The sequence below is a fragment of the Alnus glutinosa genome, chromosome 1 (genome assembly GCF_958979055.1).
Source record: "Alnus glutinosa chromosome 1, dhAlnGlut1.1, whole genome shotgun sequence".
NCBI classification, from domain to species: Eukaryota; Viridiplantae; Streptophyta; class Magnoliopsida; order Fagales; family Betulaceae; genus Alnus; species Alnus glutinosa.
The window spans coordinates 16,270,518-16,287,343 of record NC_084886.1 but is presented as its reverse complement, the minus strand read 5'-3'; the positions used below and the strand labels follow the sequence as shown (position 1 = coordinate 16,287,343).

The window sequence follows — 16,826 nt, the reverse complement described above, 5'->3', positions numbered from 1 at the left end:
TCAGCATTTGATGTTACCAGCAACAATATTATTCCCATCCAGTGTAAGAACGTTCCATGAAAAATTTGAATTGGCAGGGCTGATACGTAACACTTCCCCACTGAAATTTAACAGGAGATATCATGAACTGGTTATAGAAACAACGCTATAAAAGTCTGCCAACACAAGAAAAAGATATTTAACCAGCCATTAAAGTTACCTCAACACATTCACAGAAAGTATTACTTGACTGCTGTTCCATATGGAAGATATAATCATAGTGCATCCATCAGAAAGCCATGGATTGCTAAGGATACTTGAAAAGTACAGCCCCGGGAAGCAACCATCATCAGCACACATCACAACATGAATCTTCAAAGATCATATTGAATGAAATAGTTATGAGTGAAGCTACAAGAAAAGTATAGAAAACTGAACTAATACAGCATGTCCTAATTCTCTGTTTACAGTCTAAATAAATCTTTATTGTATGTAAGTAATGAAAATAATAGAAGAAATATGTATGATATATTTTACATGAGTATCATGCAAAAAATTCTCACACTAAAGTATGGGCTAGAAAATTTGCACACTTAATTCCAGATTTGGGGGGGCTTCAAAAACTAATCCAAAATAATTTTTCAAGCATCAACTCAGTCTTAGCTCGTTTGGATCTATCAATTAATTCAGCTCCATTGGAACAATCATGAGTTACCTCAGTATTAGTAAACATTGCCATTTAGCACTCAAGGTGCATGATAGCAACATAAAATGTCAAGGCGTCATAAAGAATGCTTCTAGTATATATAACATGGTAGCAATAGAGCAAAATCTTGTCCAGTCAAAAGCAGCAGAGGTATACCATATATAAGTTCGCATCCTTGAGATGCAAATTCTTGTGCACAAGCTCAACAAGGAATTTAAGCGCTCACCACATCAACAATTTTGGCAGATGGCCACAACTTTACATCTGTTGGCCAATCAATTCTGTGAAGTGACTCTGTCGCGTTATGTGCCCCAGAATCCACAGAACTTCTTGCGCTTAAAAACACTAGGAAATTTCCATCTGGGCTGGAAAAAGAAAGACAATGCACTTACAATTGTTGAGAAAAATAAATGATGGGCTTATATTATTTTTATCCTACACTTATGTTAACTATTTATAAGAGAAACATTTCAACATAACGATAAATATAACAAACATAAACAAACTGGATTAGCACCAAACCAAGATAAAGATAAATACCACTAAACCTAGATAAAAATAACATAAGGATAAAATCCTCTAACACTCCCCCTCAAGTTGGAAATTATCATATAATCCCAACTTAGAACAAAATAAATGCAGCACATCCATGACAAAGGGCTTTTACGGAGTAAGAAAATCTACTTGTTGCAAACAATTTATCACGAACAAAATCAACGAACTGAATAGGATCTGAAAAACCAATGAATCAGCTGAAAAACCAACTGAACCAGCCTAAAACAAATAGAATTGACCGAAAAACATTCTGAATCGGTAGAAACAACACCATACTGGCTCAACAAAACACAGCAAAAAACAATGGGAACCAGTTGAACAACAACTAAACTAGCTGAAACACCCACAAAACTCGTTCGAAAACAACCAAAATAGGCCAAAATACAACTAGACTAGTCGAAAAAGCATTGAACTGGCCAAAACTCACAATACTTTGCTAAAAAGCTCCCCAATTTTTTTTATAAGTAATTGAGATATCATTAAAAGCGTAAGATACCACAGGTACACGGAAAATATTTATAAGAAAACACCAAGCTAGAAAGAGAAAAAAGAAGAAGAAAATCATGATAACTAATAACCAAAGCAGCTGTCCAAAGATACAGGGTTAAAAAAAAAGAACTTAATCCCCTCCAAAGTCCCTTCATGGTTCTCAAAACTTTTGTCATTCATTTCGCACTATAGACACCACAAAAGGCACGAAGGCACCTCCACAATTAACTAGACTCACATGAAACACATCGGTAAGTAACGGAAACTAACCACAACATACAGCTATATAGCTACAAACAACCGATGATCAACTATACCAATGAGGTCGACAGTGACAATATACACCGTCGTTGACGTCCAATCACTAAGCCCACAACATAACACACGGGAAGAAAGAAAACAAAGAACAAAAAAGAAAAAAGCTCTGATGCCATGTTGAGAAAAATAAATGGTGGGCTTATGTTATTTTCTCCCACCCTTAATGTTTATTGTTATAAGAGAAATACAATTCAAGATAACGATAAATATAACAAACTGAACTACCACCAAATCTAAATAAAGATAAATATCACTAAATTGAGATAAAGATAAACTCAACTAGAAAAAAGATAAGAATAAAATCTTCTAACAACAATCATCAGATTCCAAAGTTGTTGTTTATAGTATGTTTAGTAGATACATTCAACAACTTATATAGCTTCATAGTTCATATACTGAAATACGGTTTATTCGAGACATGTTACTAGTAAAAAGAAACCAGTACTATATACAATAACAGCGTTATATGAAGAAATATACAAGCACTTAATAATCAAATCAAGAATCCAAGAAAATCAATGAATTTAATAGCACCAAATAGAATGTTAATTGCATTCTTGACCAGTTAAACAAGGTTACAATGATAATGTTTTTATCGAAAGCCACTTTAAACTGGGAAGGAGAGGAACTGCAATTTAATAGCAGTGATTTTTTTTTATGAATAATAATAAGTTTTATTGAAGAAAAGGGAAAATTCTCGTACACGAAGAGTATACAAGAAAACAAGAGCACCAAAGAACTAGCTGCTATACAAGAGAAACAAGAGCACCAAGAACTAGCTGTTGTTACAATCTAGAAAACAAATCAAATCTACCAAATTCCCCGAAGAGAATGTAGGAACATGAGCAAGGGCCCAATCCAGGAGAGATCTCAGGAATGAGGATTTAAGAAGTAGGACATTGGACTCACTATCCTCAAAGATCCGACGGTTCCTTTCTCTCCAAATGCTCCACATTAAGAGGGCTGGAATAACTTTCCAAATAGCTTCTCTATGATGTCCATGCCCAATGAATTTCCAACAATGGAGCAGTTGAGGCACGTTACCAGGTGTGACCCAAGAGACCCCAAAGTTGATAAGCACTAAGTGCCAGATATCCAGAGAAAACTCACAATGGTGGAGAAGATGATTAATAGTTTCCTCGTCCTTCTTACAAAGGCAACATTGATTAATCAGCTGAAACTCCCGCCTTCTAAGATTGTCTACCGTGAGGATTCTACGCAGAGCTATGGCCCGTAAGAAGAAAGCAATGCGCAGAGGGGCCTTCACCTTCCAAATTCTTTTCCACGGGAATGAACCAGGCTCTTCACTCCTAGGAGAAGTTAACATAGTGTAGTAGCTTTTGGCTGCAAAACCATGCCGACTTGAAGAAGTCCACACCATGCTATCCATAGCTCCCGAACGTGGGTTCATAGAGTATAAAAGAGTGAGAAAAGAATCCATAGATTCAATTTCCCAATATTGAACATCTCGCATGAAATTAAGATTCTAAAGGGTGTGTGGACTGGAGCAATCCATGTACTCTAAAACCAAAGCCTCCTTGTTATGAGCCAAGGCAAAGAATTCAAGAAAAGAACACTTTAGAGCACTATCACCACACCAATTATCATGCCATAAACGGATGCAAAAGCCATCCCCAACCTCAAAGGAAATATAATAGGAAAAAGCTCCCCAATTTTTCCTAATATACCTCCAAAGACTAACCCCATAAGAACCTCGCGCTTCCTCAGAGCACCACCCCCCTCTCTGGATCCCGTACTTCGAAGCAATCACCTGCCTCCATAAATAATCTTGTTCATTCCCGAACCTCCAAAGCCATTTACTGAGCAGGGCTTTGTTAAGCAGAGTAAGGTTTTTGACGCCTAATCCCCCTCTCACAATTAGGGAGCAAACAGTCTTCCAGTTTACCAAATGTAAATTGTGTTCTCCGCCTGGACTGTCCCACAGAAAATCTCTTTGAAAACGCTCAAGTCTTTTGGCTATGCAAGCTGGTACGGGGAAGAGAGATAGAAAATAAGTGGGAATACTTGAAAGTGTACTCTTGATGAGGGTAAGACATCCTCCCTTGGACAAGTAAATCTTCTTCCAACTTGCCAGCATTTTTTCCATTTTCTCAATTACCCCATCCCAAATGGCTTTAGATTTGAAGGAAGCAAACAGTCTTCCGGTTTACCAAATGTAAATTGTGTTCCCCGCCTGGACTGTCCCATAGAAAATCTCTCTGAAAACGCTCAAGTCTTTTGGCTATACAAGCTGGTATGGGGAAGAGAGATAGAAAATAAGTGGGAATACTTGAAATTGTACTCTTGATGAGAGTAAGGCGTCCTCCCTTGGACAAGTAAATCTTCTTCCAACTCGCCAGCATTTTTTCCATTTTCTCAATTACCTCATCCCAAATGGCTTTAGATTTGAAGGGAGCAAACAGTCTTCCGGTTTACCAAATGTAAATTGTGTTCCCCGCCTGGACTGTCCCACAGAAAATCTCTCTGAAAACGCTCAAGTCTTTTGGCTATGCAAGCTAGTACAGGGAAGAGAAATAGAAAATAAGTGGGAATACTTGAAAGTGTACTCTTGATAAGAGTAAGGCGTCCTCCCTTGGACAAGTAAATCTTCTTCCAACTCGCCAGCATTTTTTCCATTTTCTCATTTATCCCATCCCAAATGGCTTTAGATTTGAAGGAAGCAAACAATCTTCCAGTTTACCAAATGTAAATTGTGTTCCCCGCTTTGACTGTCCCATAGAAAATCTCTCTGAAAACGCTCAAGTCTTTTGGCTATGCAAGCTGGTACAGGGAAGAGAGATAGAAAATAAGTGGGAATACTTGAAAGTGTACTCTTGATGAGAGTAAGGCGTCCTCCCTTGGACAAGTAAATCTTCTTCCAACTCGCCAGCATTTTTTCCATTTTCTCAATTATCCCATCCCAAATGGCTTTAGATTTGAAGGGAGCAAACAGTCTTCCAGTTTACCAAATGTAAATTGTGTTCCCTGCATGGACTGTCCCACAAAAAATCTCTCTAAAAACGCTCAAGTCTTTTGGCTATACAAGCTGGTATGGGGAAGAGAGATAGAAAATAAGTGGGAATACTTGAAATTGTACTCTTGATGAGAGTTAGGCGTCCTCCCTTGGACAAGTAAATCTTCTTCCAACTCGCCAGCATTTTGCCATTTTCTCAATTACCTCATCCCAAATGGCTTTAGATTTGAAGGGAGCAAACAGTCTTCCGATTTACCAAATGTAAATTGTGTTCCCCGCCTGGATTGTCCCACAGAAAATCTCTCTGAAAACGCTCAAGTCTTTTGGCTATGCAAGCTAGTACAGGGAAGAGAGATAGAAAATAAGTGGGAATACTTGAAAGTGTACTCTTGATAAGAGTAAGGCGTCCTCCCTTGGACAAGTAAATCTTCTTCCAACTCGCCAGCATTTTTTCCATTTTCTCATTTATCCCATCCCAAATGGCTTTAGATTTGAAGGAAGCAAACAATCTTCCAGTTTACCAAATGTAAATTGTGTTCCCCGCTTGGACTGTCCCATAGAAAATCTCTCTGAAAACGCTCAAGTCTTTTGGCTATGCAAGCTGGTATAGGGAAGAGAGATAGAAAATATGTGGGAATACTTGAAAGTGTACTCTTGATAAGAGTAAGGCGTCCTCCCTTGGACAAGTAAATCTTCTTCCAACTCGCTAGCATTTTTTCCATTTTCTCAATTACCCCATCCCAAATGGCTTTAGATTTGAAGGGAGCACCAAGAGGAAGACCCAAGTAACGCAACGGAAGAGAAGAGATATTACAACCGAAGATATTCGTCAGCCCCTCAATGTATGGGACCTCCCCCAGTGCAACTAACTCGAATTTTTTAAGGTTCTTTAAACCCGAGATGGCCTTAAAGCACAAAAGAACGTGGTCCAAATTATGAATTTGATCCACGTCAGCATCACACATAATAAGAGTATCATCCGCGAACAATAGATGTGAAATCTCCAAGGGGAAGTTGTTGAGATTGTCAACTCGGAAGCCAAAAAGAAAGCCCCCCTCCATTGCTCTAGAAAGCATCCTACTGAAGGCATCCATGACTAAAACAAAGAAAAGCGGAGATAGAGGGTCCACTTGGCGAAGACCCCGAGAACTACCGAAGAAGACATGTGGGCTGCCGTTGATCAGGATCGAGAAGCGAGCCGTGGAAATACATGCCGAAATCCACTTCCTCCATTTAGGGCCAAAGCTTGTACGTCTCAAAATATAGAAAAGGAAGTCCCAATTAACATGATCAAAAGCCTTTTCCAGGTCAAGTTTGCATAAAACCCCAGGAATTCCTTATATCAATCTGTTGTCCAGACATTCATTGGCTATAAGAACAGAGTCTAGAATCTAACACCCCCCAATGAAAGTATCCTGGCTGTTGGAAATAAGGTTTCCCACTATAGGCTGCAATCTATTCGCTAGAACTTTTGCCAGGATCTTATAAACGCTCCCTATCAGGCTTATAGGTCTGAAGTCCCTTGCCTTCAATTGACCAAGCTTCTTAGGAATAAGGGTAATGAAAGGGGCGTTAAGACTCTTCACAAACCTCATGCTCATGGAAATTATGAAAGAAATTCATAAGATCAGCCTTCACAATAGACCAACATGAACGAAAGAAAACAATGGTGAAGCCATCTGGACCCGAAGCTTTGTATACCTCCATACTCAGCAAGGAATGAAAAATCTCCTCCTCTTGAAATGGTCTTTACAGTCAAACCGCTTTGGATGAATCTAAACAAGGGAACGCTAGACCATTGAAAGAGGGACACCAAGGAGCTAATTCGGTTAGGAGGTTCGAGTAATATTGGGTGATAGATTCTTTTATCAACTCTATCTCAGAAGTTTCATTTCCATTGATGCACAGGCTAGCGACAAAATTGTGTCTTCTATGAGAATTAGCAAGACGATGGAAGAACCCCATGTTATTGTCACCTTCTTTAAGCCAAATAGCCCTAGATTTATGTCTCCAACTAATTTCTTGCATAAGGGCCACTTCTGCCAAATCATTTTTGGCCTTTTCCTTCCTAACTCTCTCCTTTGCTGCCAGTTCTCTCTCCACTTCTGAACCATCAAGAGATTGAATTTCTTCCAATAAGTTAATAGCAGCGAATTGCTCATTAAACTCACATTTTATATGAAGATATTGATTTGAACCTTGAAAATGAAAGAACAACATGACACATACGGAAATGAACTTTCAGGCCTATTTGTAGGCCAGGCCAGCACTTCAAGAGGAACTCATTTTGACCAGAAAAAATATCTTGGGAGGCCCTATAGATATTTATAAAAGTTTCTTCAAAATGCCGGAAAAAAAAAATGAGGCACTCTATATAAGTTATTATGCACTTGATTGGGTAGAAAAGTTTCTACAATCCCCAGTGATAAAACCTAGTATGTGTGATAAGTAGCATACCTGAACCGTGGCAAGAAGGCACTGCTTATGTGTTGAGTTAGATTAACAACGGGCATATCTTCATTTGAGCTATCTCTGGACCATTACAAGAAATTCATAAGAATTTTCTACATTTAAGTAAGAACACTCCATCTCAAACATGTAATAATTCACATGAAGAAAGGTGTAATGGTGAAATAAAAAGAAAGACAGTTTTAAAAAAGCAACTCACTTGAGTTCAAGTCCACTGGCTTCTGACTTATAAAGTGGTGCCCTAACTGCATATAATGCACAGGGCCTGTTAGAGCAGTACTTTATACCAAGCTTTCTTGTATCCGATGACCACCCAACAAAAACCAAATATTGACAAACGCCTCTAGTTGATGGAGCCCACACAACTTGGCCAACGCTCAGAGACTTCTCAATTCCTTTAACAGCCTGTACCTCTCCACTGCACAACACAGGTAATTTCATAGTAACATTCTTCCAACTAAAGAAAAGCTCTTATAAACTTATAAAGCAATGATACCCAACCTGTTAATATTGATGACAAAAAGCGCAGGCTGCCTTTTTCCTGCGTAGGTTTCTCCCCAGTCCTCCTCCCAATCCCCTTGACCTTTCCAGCTACCGTAATCCTTATCAGTGGAACCACCTTTCTTGTAGCCGAGGTAATTAAAGGTGGGCTTGGAGGGGGATGGTTCCTCAGCAACATACGCAACGAGAGTTTCATCAGAATTCCAAGAAACCCCCTCAAACCTACACCAACAAGAGTCTAGGTCTGTGAGGATGGTATAGCATAACTATAACTATATTTGAACTACAAGAATTACTAGCATGACTACTCGTACACTTGCTGCCGCTACTAATACAGCTATGAGTAGTATTATTGCCAAAAATTGGACAACTTCTACCACTAAAGGCATATGCAAAACAAAGTCAATAGTAAACCAGGTGAACATCATCAGAAAAACGAGAGTCGTATTATTAGTTACCATCCATCAGTATATACTGAGCCATGAACAGATTGAGGAATGTGGAACTCCTTTTCTAACTGAGATGAACTCCAAATTTCAAATTTAGAAGCAGACTCATTTTCAGGGTTGCGAACTACAAGTAGCTTTGAACCTGATGGTGATGGAACAATTGTAGACACTCCTGTCATCTCAACAGGAAATGGGGCCCATTGAAAGCTTATTGTACTCTTAGTTTCTTGAGAGATATGAGCAGATACAATAAATTTCCTCCTCTTGTTTGCCAAAAGATTTGCTTGACTAATTGAAAACATTGCCTGAGAACCTATTCCTGCAGCAAAAGTTTCAAGGGCAAAAATTATTGCAAGCAACTCCTGTTGGCTGAGTTGGCTTGGAGGAAAGAAGTACCAGATATTGGAGAACAAAAAATCTACAAACATGAGAAGCCATACCACCATCAGACTTGAAAATCCATGCCTTGTCAATGTTGGAGATACTAGTGAACTCTTGAAGTAACTTAGATTGTGAAGCATATTCTTCCTCCATTGTTGCATCTAATCCCAACGGCATTTCCTTTATTGGGCCAGCTTTAGAATCATCCATGGCTAAAGAGGCTGAAAGTCTTTTACTAAGTATCAAATGGCAAAGAAAATTGATAAGCAGGATAAAAGCAAGAATAATGCGGCAGAAAATGGGGGAAAACAAAAGACCCCAGGACAGCAGAATAACAACAAGAAACAGCAAACTAGGAAAACTATATGAACATGGTAAGGTTCTTAATGTCAACAGAAAGTTGTCGAGCCTATAAGTTCCAAGGAGCAGTACAAGAAAGAAACAGTAGCTCAGAAGTCAGAACTCAAATAATCTGCAGCACTTGACTAAATCAAAAGTACCCATGATGTTTGTACCACCCATACCCTCTTCCCCTCCCACATGAATCAATAATGTATTTTGTATGTATAAGACTAAGTATAAGAAAAGGAGGTGGGAAATGGAACAAAGTGATGCAGGGTTTCCGTGTTTCAAGAATAGAAAACTGAGAATCTTATAGGAATTGAAACATAGAACAACAGCTGAAAATGACAGTTAAGAACTTGTTTTATAAGCTTTTTGATTGAAATGAACTCTATCCATGGCCAGCTCATTGGTTAGGCCAATTAGGTGGCCGCCAAAGGCCCCCAGTGGAATAAGGCCCCAATTAACTATAATATAATTAAGTTTAGTTTAACAAAAAAATCTTTTAAGACCCAACTATGGTAGAATAGTTAGTCAATGCTCTTCAATTAAAGCTCAATTATGGTAAAGAGACTTTAGAGTGAAAGAAATAAATAAATGGAAAGTTACATTATTGGCACCCTAAAGCAGTAAGTAATTTTCCCTGTATGTAAAACTAATATATCGACTAAGTCAATTCATTAAAATAATGTTTAGAATAAAGTAAATTTAGATCATATGATTAGATAATTATATGTATTAACATTAGAATTAGATCATATGATCTAATTTTATTTTATTTTTGATAAGTAAGAAAAGTTTTATTAAAAAAGCATAAGGCGCCCCTAAGTACACAAGGAGTATACACAGGAACAACCAAACCAGCCTACAAAAAGAAACCCAAATAAACCTACAAGGACCTAAGCCCTTAAACCCAAAACCCACAAAGAGCACTCAACACTACAGCACGTGAGCCTTTCCTTTCCTTCGCGTAGAGGGCACGCTTGCATCGCCATAGTTAATGGAGCTATTCAGATTCAACACCTCTCCCCTCCCTTTGATCTTGAGACATGCAACCTTTTTAACTCGATGGAAATCTTCTTCAATGACATCCAAAATCGGGAAGGACGGATCTTTATCTTCAACACCATCTGACACCCAATTTAAGGGCATGTCGGGAAGATAGACACCCAAGGGGTAAAGGGAGTCTGCATCCTCCCCAACCCAAACCTCATCGCCCTGATCCCACACAACAATCTCTCCAAACGGGTCAAAACCTACTGGCCACTTCTGAGATTGAATCAAGTCGTCCGACCTGAGATTCACACCATTTTCAGTGATTGGAGAAACGCAACCACCCAAAGGGGAGGGAACACTCAAGAGAAGGAAGCCTCACCGAAGAAGGCTAGACGAAGGATACTTACCGACCACTCCCCCACCTGGCTTCAGTGAGGACTAGACAACGGTCCCGCCCAAGGCCTGAGAAGAAGCACCCAAAGATGGAGTAGTCGGAGAACTGAGAGCTATCACAGCCTCGTCAAACAAAGAAGCATCCATTTGAGCACATTTGCCTACCTTTGATCTCCGGTGATATCTCAGCACCAATTTGGACTCGGACGAGTAGATGGGAGCCCCACACTCTGACATTACCAGAAGAGAAAAGCGGAGCCTTTCTCCCAACGCAGTTGCCCCAAAAGAAGAGACACCGAAGGAATCTAACCCAACTTCAGAGAAGTCGAGTGCTGAAGAAAACCCCTCAGAAACCGAATCCACCTTAACAGCCACACCCACATTCTGACCAGCTCCTGACGAGCGCCCAAAAGGGACACTCACTGCTTCTGGAGGCGGAGCAGAGGCAAAGGAGGCTATCGCAGAATGGGACCCAAAAAATGCCGAAACAGGACCAGAGATCGCCAGCAACAACATACCTGGAAACGCAGAGGCTTTCACGGGAGAGGAGGCGTGCATAGAATTCTCCGGAGCAGAAGAATCTAGCCCAGACCCTACCGACATCAAAAGAGAAGGCTCAACTTCTACCGTCCGTTCTGCAAATCCCTCAGAAACAAGCGAAGAGAGATCAATGGCCAACGACGTGTTCAAGCAAGAGCCAGCGCCTTCAGGAGGAAAGGACAGTGGCCTCACAGGAGTATCTTCAACACCTTCAGACATCTCAAAACTGGTCGGAGCAATATAGGTGGAATTATGAGCCCACCGTCTTAGCATAAATAAATACACTAAGACCTCAGAGGTACACTATTCACTGAGTTTTTGCAAAGAACCAACTTTTTATTTTTAGTCATGCGTACACTATAACAGCTACCAATTTTATAACTTTTGTTTGAAAACTCTTATAGCTGATATAGCAAACACTGACTAATAGAAAACATTTAAACATACTAGGCAGCTAAGATTATACGTAGAAGTTCTGTTGTAGAAACAACTACGTACGACCTCACCTACAATAATACTTTATGGTTTGTTTGCTCAAGCATTTAAATCATGCAACCATCCGATAGAAATATACATAAGCTCTTTTCCATTGAGACTCTTATGCATACTAATACGTCTAGCATAAAAACTACAATATTCTATATCATGAAAACATCACACAATTTAAACAATGATATGCATGCTCATGATAGTCTTTTTATTCGTTGTGAGGCTTACCCTCTCTTTCATTATTATGAGGCTTACCCTCTCTTCATTATTATGAGGCTTACCCTCTCTTTCGTTATTATGAGGCTTACCCTCTCTTCGTTATTATGAGGCTTACCCTCTCTCTTGTTATTATGAAGCTTACCCTCTCTTCGTTACTATGAGGCTTACCCTCTCTTCGTTATTATGAGGCTTATCCTCTCTTCATTATTATGAGGCTTACTATCTCTTTCATTATTACGAGGCTTACCCTCTCTTTCGTTATTATGAGGCTTACCCTCTCTTTCATTATTGCGTTCATGCTTTATGCTTTAAAAATTCAAACTCTATACTTCTATTCTTGCAAATCATGCTTTCTTCAAATACGATAAACCAATCAACATGTAATTTTTATCATTCTACTTAGCATAATTTAAATCTCAATCACAGCACACATTTTTTTTTTTTTGATAAATAAGAATTCATTAAAAAGCGCAGAGGGACGCAACCCTAGTACACAGGAAGTATACAAAAGTGCCCCTAAACAGAGAAAAGGAAAGAACAAGAAAGTAAAAAGTCAGCAAACAACAAACTACCCAGGCTATGCGCCGACACCCAAAGATATAACAAATTAAGCACCTTTCTACAAAGAGCCCTAACCGAAACCTCCACATTCTCAAAAAGACTAGAATTTCTCTTACGCCACAAGCCCCACAAAACACATAAAGGAACCTGCTTCCAAATACGAAAAACAGGCCCACGACCCAGCAAAGTGCTCCAACCACTCAATAAATCCACGACACTACTAGGCATAACCCACTCAACCCCGAAAAAGCTATAAAAAAACTCCAAACAACCCGTGCCACATCACAATGAAGAAGAAGGTAATCAACGGACTCCCCATGCTTTTTACACACAACACACCACTCAACCACCACAATACCACGCCTACGTAAATTGTCATGAGTTAAGATCTTTCCTAAAGCCGCTGTCCAAACAAAGAACGCCACCCGCTTCGGCGCTTCAATCACAGCACACATTCAAACATTTTAAATCAATTCAACTCCTTTCATTCATCCATCATTTCATAACATCATTGATATTGTTTGAACATAATAAAAACTACTCAAATCAACCAAAACGGATATATTCAATATACAGTTGGTTCGGATTTATAAAACAACATATATATTTTGCAATTCATTAATATATGAAAATAATAGTTTCTCAGTAAGTAACCCGCCACCCATGGCAACCACCGTCGTCACCCCCGGCCGTTGAAGACCCGATGAAGACCCAAAACCCAAAGAGAACTCAAAACCCGCTTCAAGCTCCAAAGGGAGTCCTTGACTTGTAACCTCTGTCTGCCTCTTAGATTTGGGCTTTGTCATAACCCAGCCTAGGCGGAAACCTTCAAAACTGGAAAGTGGGTTTTAGACCCAGCTCGAAAGCAAACAAACGACCCATCAACGACCCGACCCATCATCCTCACTAGAAGGTTCTTCCACGTACGCAAATTCAAAGGAGGCAAAATCTTCCTCGCTAATCCTGGAGTGCCTTGGGTAGAGAGAAAATGTGCTAGATGTTCCTTGACTTGTGGTTTCAGCAGCAAGTCCTTACCCAATGGTTCCATCTCCATCACAAAGCAGTCCAGCGCCAATCTCACCTCCTCCGAGGCTGTTGGTCTCACCATCAAAATAAGATCAAGGTCACGCACTCAACCAACGAAACCCATAACTTGACAGCGCGACAAGCCTCTGACCTCACCACCTCCACAAACGACGGTAGAGCACCACCCACAAAGGGCCAAGCCCCACCCAAGCTTGGGGAGGAGACCTTCAAACCCAAAACCTCCTTCCCATCTTTCTTCTCCACCGGAGACAACACACCAACGAGAGAAGACCTAGACGTGGTTTCCAGGAAAATCATCACCTTGCACAACTCATCAACCAAACTGTTCCAGCCCCGCCCTCCTCGTCCCTCTAGGAACAAGATAAACCCTCTACGGCCACCCACTGCATAGACCGCCAGCTCCAAGAAGCGGCCAGCCTTATTACAGCTTTTTCAAACAATCCAAGCCTTCGAATCTTCCCTGAAGGATTTGACAAAATCCTCGACCCCCTGAGACTGCAAAGCCTCCTTCACCGCTGCGACAACCCAAGCAATACACTACAAACCCAATAGCACAACCCCTAAGAAGCCTTTCCTTCTCTCTTCTATTCTAGGCACAGACTTACCTTCCTCCACCAAGAAGATGAAAGTTTTGGCCTCATGATGATTATTTTAACAACCCAAAATCTCCCAATATCTCTTAATGCTTTCCACACGTCGCCCATGTATTTTCTAGCTTCTTGAACTTTGAATTTAACCTTCCAACTTCTTCGTCTGTTCCGCTTTTTTTTTTTGTTTACTATACTCTATATTTCTAACTCTTCATCTACCAATGGGGAAGAAAAACTACTACATAACTTGGCCAACTTCTCTAATATTCTAACAGTGGTGAGTATGGTGTTACACTTAACAATCTCCAACCCTAGGGCTTTCTCTCCTACATTTCTACAAGCCCAATCATGGATGAGCATGGTGGCGGACTGGAGGTGACCACGGTGGATTTGAGCGAGGCTTTGGTGGTGGTTGCCGATGGGAGAATGTGGCACAGAGGCCGGCTCAGAGCATGTCGTGGTGAGGAAGAGAAGTGGGTGTCAGTGACGAAGCTATTTGTTAATTTCGTTTTTTTTTTTTTACCTTAATCGAGTTGAGCCGAGCCAAATACTCGATAAGGCACTCGTCTCGGCTAATAGGTGAGCTCGAGCTCGATCTCACACAAGGTTTACACCATGGCGAACTGAGCTCGAACCCAATTTCTTGGCTCGTCTCGAGCTTGTGGAAAACGTAAATGAGCCGAGCTCGAACAAGGGATATTTGCTCAAGATCGGCTCGTTTACAGCGCTAGGCATACTAATATACCCAATAAGTTAAGACTGCAAAGGCAGCAAGGGGTTTGAAAACTATAATGAAGTCAAATTGAAAGATAACGTATAACATAAGGGATTCAATTTTAATTCCATAAATTGGATTCTAAGTTTTTGGAATCTCACTTTGACGTAATTTGATTGTTTTGGTCGATACATAATAGACAAACAACAAGCTAATCACACAAGAATTTCTTTGTTCAGGTTCTTTTCCTGTCAATTTGTCGCTCTTTTTTTTTTTGGATGAATTAAAACTTTTATAGACTAAACACAATCAATACAAACTCTCTAGTGAAAACTGGAACAAGTTTCCAAAACAAGGAAAGAAACACCTACACCCAGCTAGACATCAGCAATATAATAGAACATACATAAACCAACTCTTACAACAAAGACTGCAGATTCCAACTATACACAAGATCTAACTGCTTATCAATTATTTTGACATTTCCCTTAGCCAGAATTCTTGATCTCACTTCCCACTTGATATGAGCCACAATAACCTCCTCAGTTCTAGGTGTATTACCATGCAACAGATCATTCCTTTGTTTCCAAAGGTGATAAACAACTGCTCCAAAACAGAGTCTTCCCAAGCTGGACTTCAGACTTTTGCCATGTAACACTGCACCACCCCAATCAGCAACTCTGTCCCATTCCAATGGCGGATCAAAACATGAACAAGCAGCCATTAAATCTCTCCAAATCCTCCTACTAAAACTGCAGTGAAAGAAGAGATGCTCCCTACTTTCCTGCCAGCCATGACAGAACAAGCACTCACTATCACCTGTGTAGCCCCATTTGCACATCCTATCCTTGGTTACAATAGCGTCCCAAAAAACCAACCAAAGAAGGAAGGAATGTCTGGGAATAGCCAAAGAAAACCAACAAGCTTCCACCAAGTCACAACAGGATTCATGCCTCTTAAACTCTCCCAGGTTTCTGCACACAGGCATATCTGCACCTCCTAGTTCAACTTCAAGGAGACAGCTTTGAATCTCCACCACTTTATCAAACTGCACTCGGCCAAAACCAATCACCATCTCGGATAATGGAAGAAAGTTTAGAATCAACAGAGCTTCCTGAATCATAGACAGCCTGAAAGCCAAACGTTTCAAGAAGATATCCTGCAGGATGCCAATGATCATACCATAAAAGAAATCCTGCTACCATCACCAACTTTAAACCAAATAAAAGTTTTGGCAACCTCTCAGAGTTTCAAGATCTTCTTCCAGCTCCAAGAACAAGCTTGTGGGATAGAAATCTGCCACAAACTTTTCCCCTTCAACCAATTAGCTTCTACCCAAGCCACCCAAAGAGAACCGGCTTTTGAAAACAAGTTCCATGTATGATTCAGCATAGATGCTTGATTCCACACTTCTAATCTCTTAATTCCCAACCCACCTTCTCTCTTAGGAACACAGAGCTTGTCCCAAGCTACTTTAGCTTTTGCCTTAGAATCGTTTCCACACCATAAAAACCTGTTGAACTTTTGCTCCAACATGCGGATAACTTTCTTAGGAAGAATGAAAACTTAGCCCAAAACACCTGCAAGCTAAGAAGCACAGAAGACAGAAGTAGGAGCCGACCAGCAAAGGATAACTTCTTAACAATCCAAGAATCAATCCTGGCAGAAATTTCAGCTAACAGTCCCTCACAATCAGCAGCAGACAGACGCTTGGTAGTGAGTTGAACACCCAAGTATCTAACAGGAAGGGAACCCTCCGGCATCCGCAATAAAGTCGAGACATTCTCCTTTACTTCTAGGGAAACCCCAGCACAGAATAAAGAGCTCTTAGTGGGATTTGCCTTCAACCCCGAGAGTGCTGTCGATCAGTCGCTCTATTTTCCAGCTACTTCTACCTATTCACCTCCAATACTAATTCTCAATCTAAGTTCAATCATTCAAATTAACATGGAACTATAAAATCCGTCCAAATAAGATCAAACCCATCGAAAAAATAACAAAAGCATTCAGCCAATGGTTAAAAAAACAAGAGATCATAGATACCCAGAAACTAGTATGCGAAAATGCTCAGCATTCAGCAAATAGAAAACGACTAGTCAACTTAGCATCAGTG

General features: G+C 40.2%; 1 protein-coding gene across 4 annotated transcripts in view; it reads right to left on the bottom strand.

Moving 5' to 3' along the window:
• Nucleotides 1-16,826, bottom strand: part of LOC133874687 (acylamino-acid-releasing enzyme-like) — a 44,676-nt gene that overhangs the window by 26,168 nt on the left and 1,682 nt on the right. For 2 of the 4 annotated variants that reach the window (XM_062312563.1, XM_062312573.1), the window contains 8 exons: nucleotides 8,881-9,056; nucleotides 8,450-8,759; nucleotides 7,992-8,213; nucleotides 7,690-7,908; nucleotides 7,479-7,553; nucleotides 912-1,050; nucleotides 200-351; nucleotides 18-100 (listed from right to left, as the gene is read on the bottom strand). In XM_062312563.1, the coding sequence (XP_062168547.1) occupies nucleotides 18-100; nucleotides 200-351; nucleotides 912-1,050; nucleotides 7,479-7,553; nucleotides 7,690-7,908; nucleotides 7,992-8,213; nucleotides 8,450-8,759; nucleotides 8,881-9,031 (1,351 nt within the window). In that variant the 5' untranslated portion in view covers nucleotides 9,032-9,056. The remainder of the gene's footprint in view (nucleotides 1-17; nucleotides 101-199; nucleotides 352-911; nucleotides 1,051-7,478; nucleotides 7,554-7,689; nucleotides 7,909-7,991; nucleotides 8,214-8,449; nucleotides 8,760-8,880; nucleotides 9,057-16,826) is intronic. The other 2 variants (XM_062312578.1, XM_062312586.1) reach the window with 2 other exon arrangements.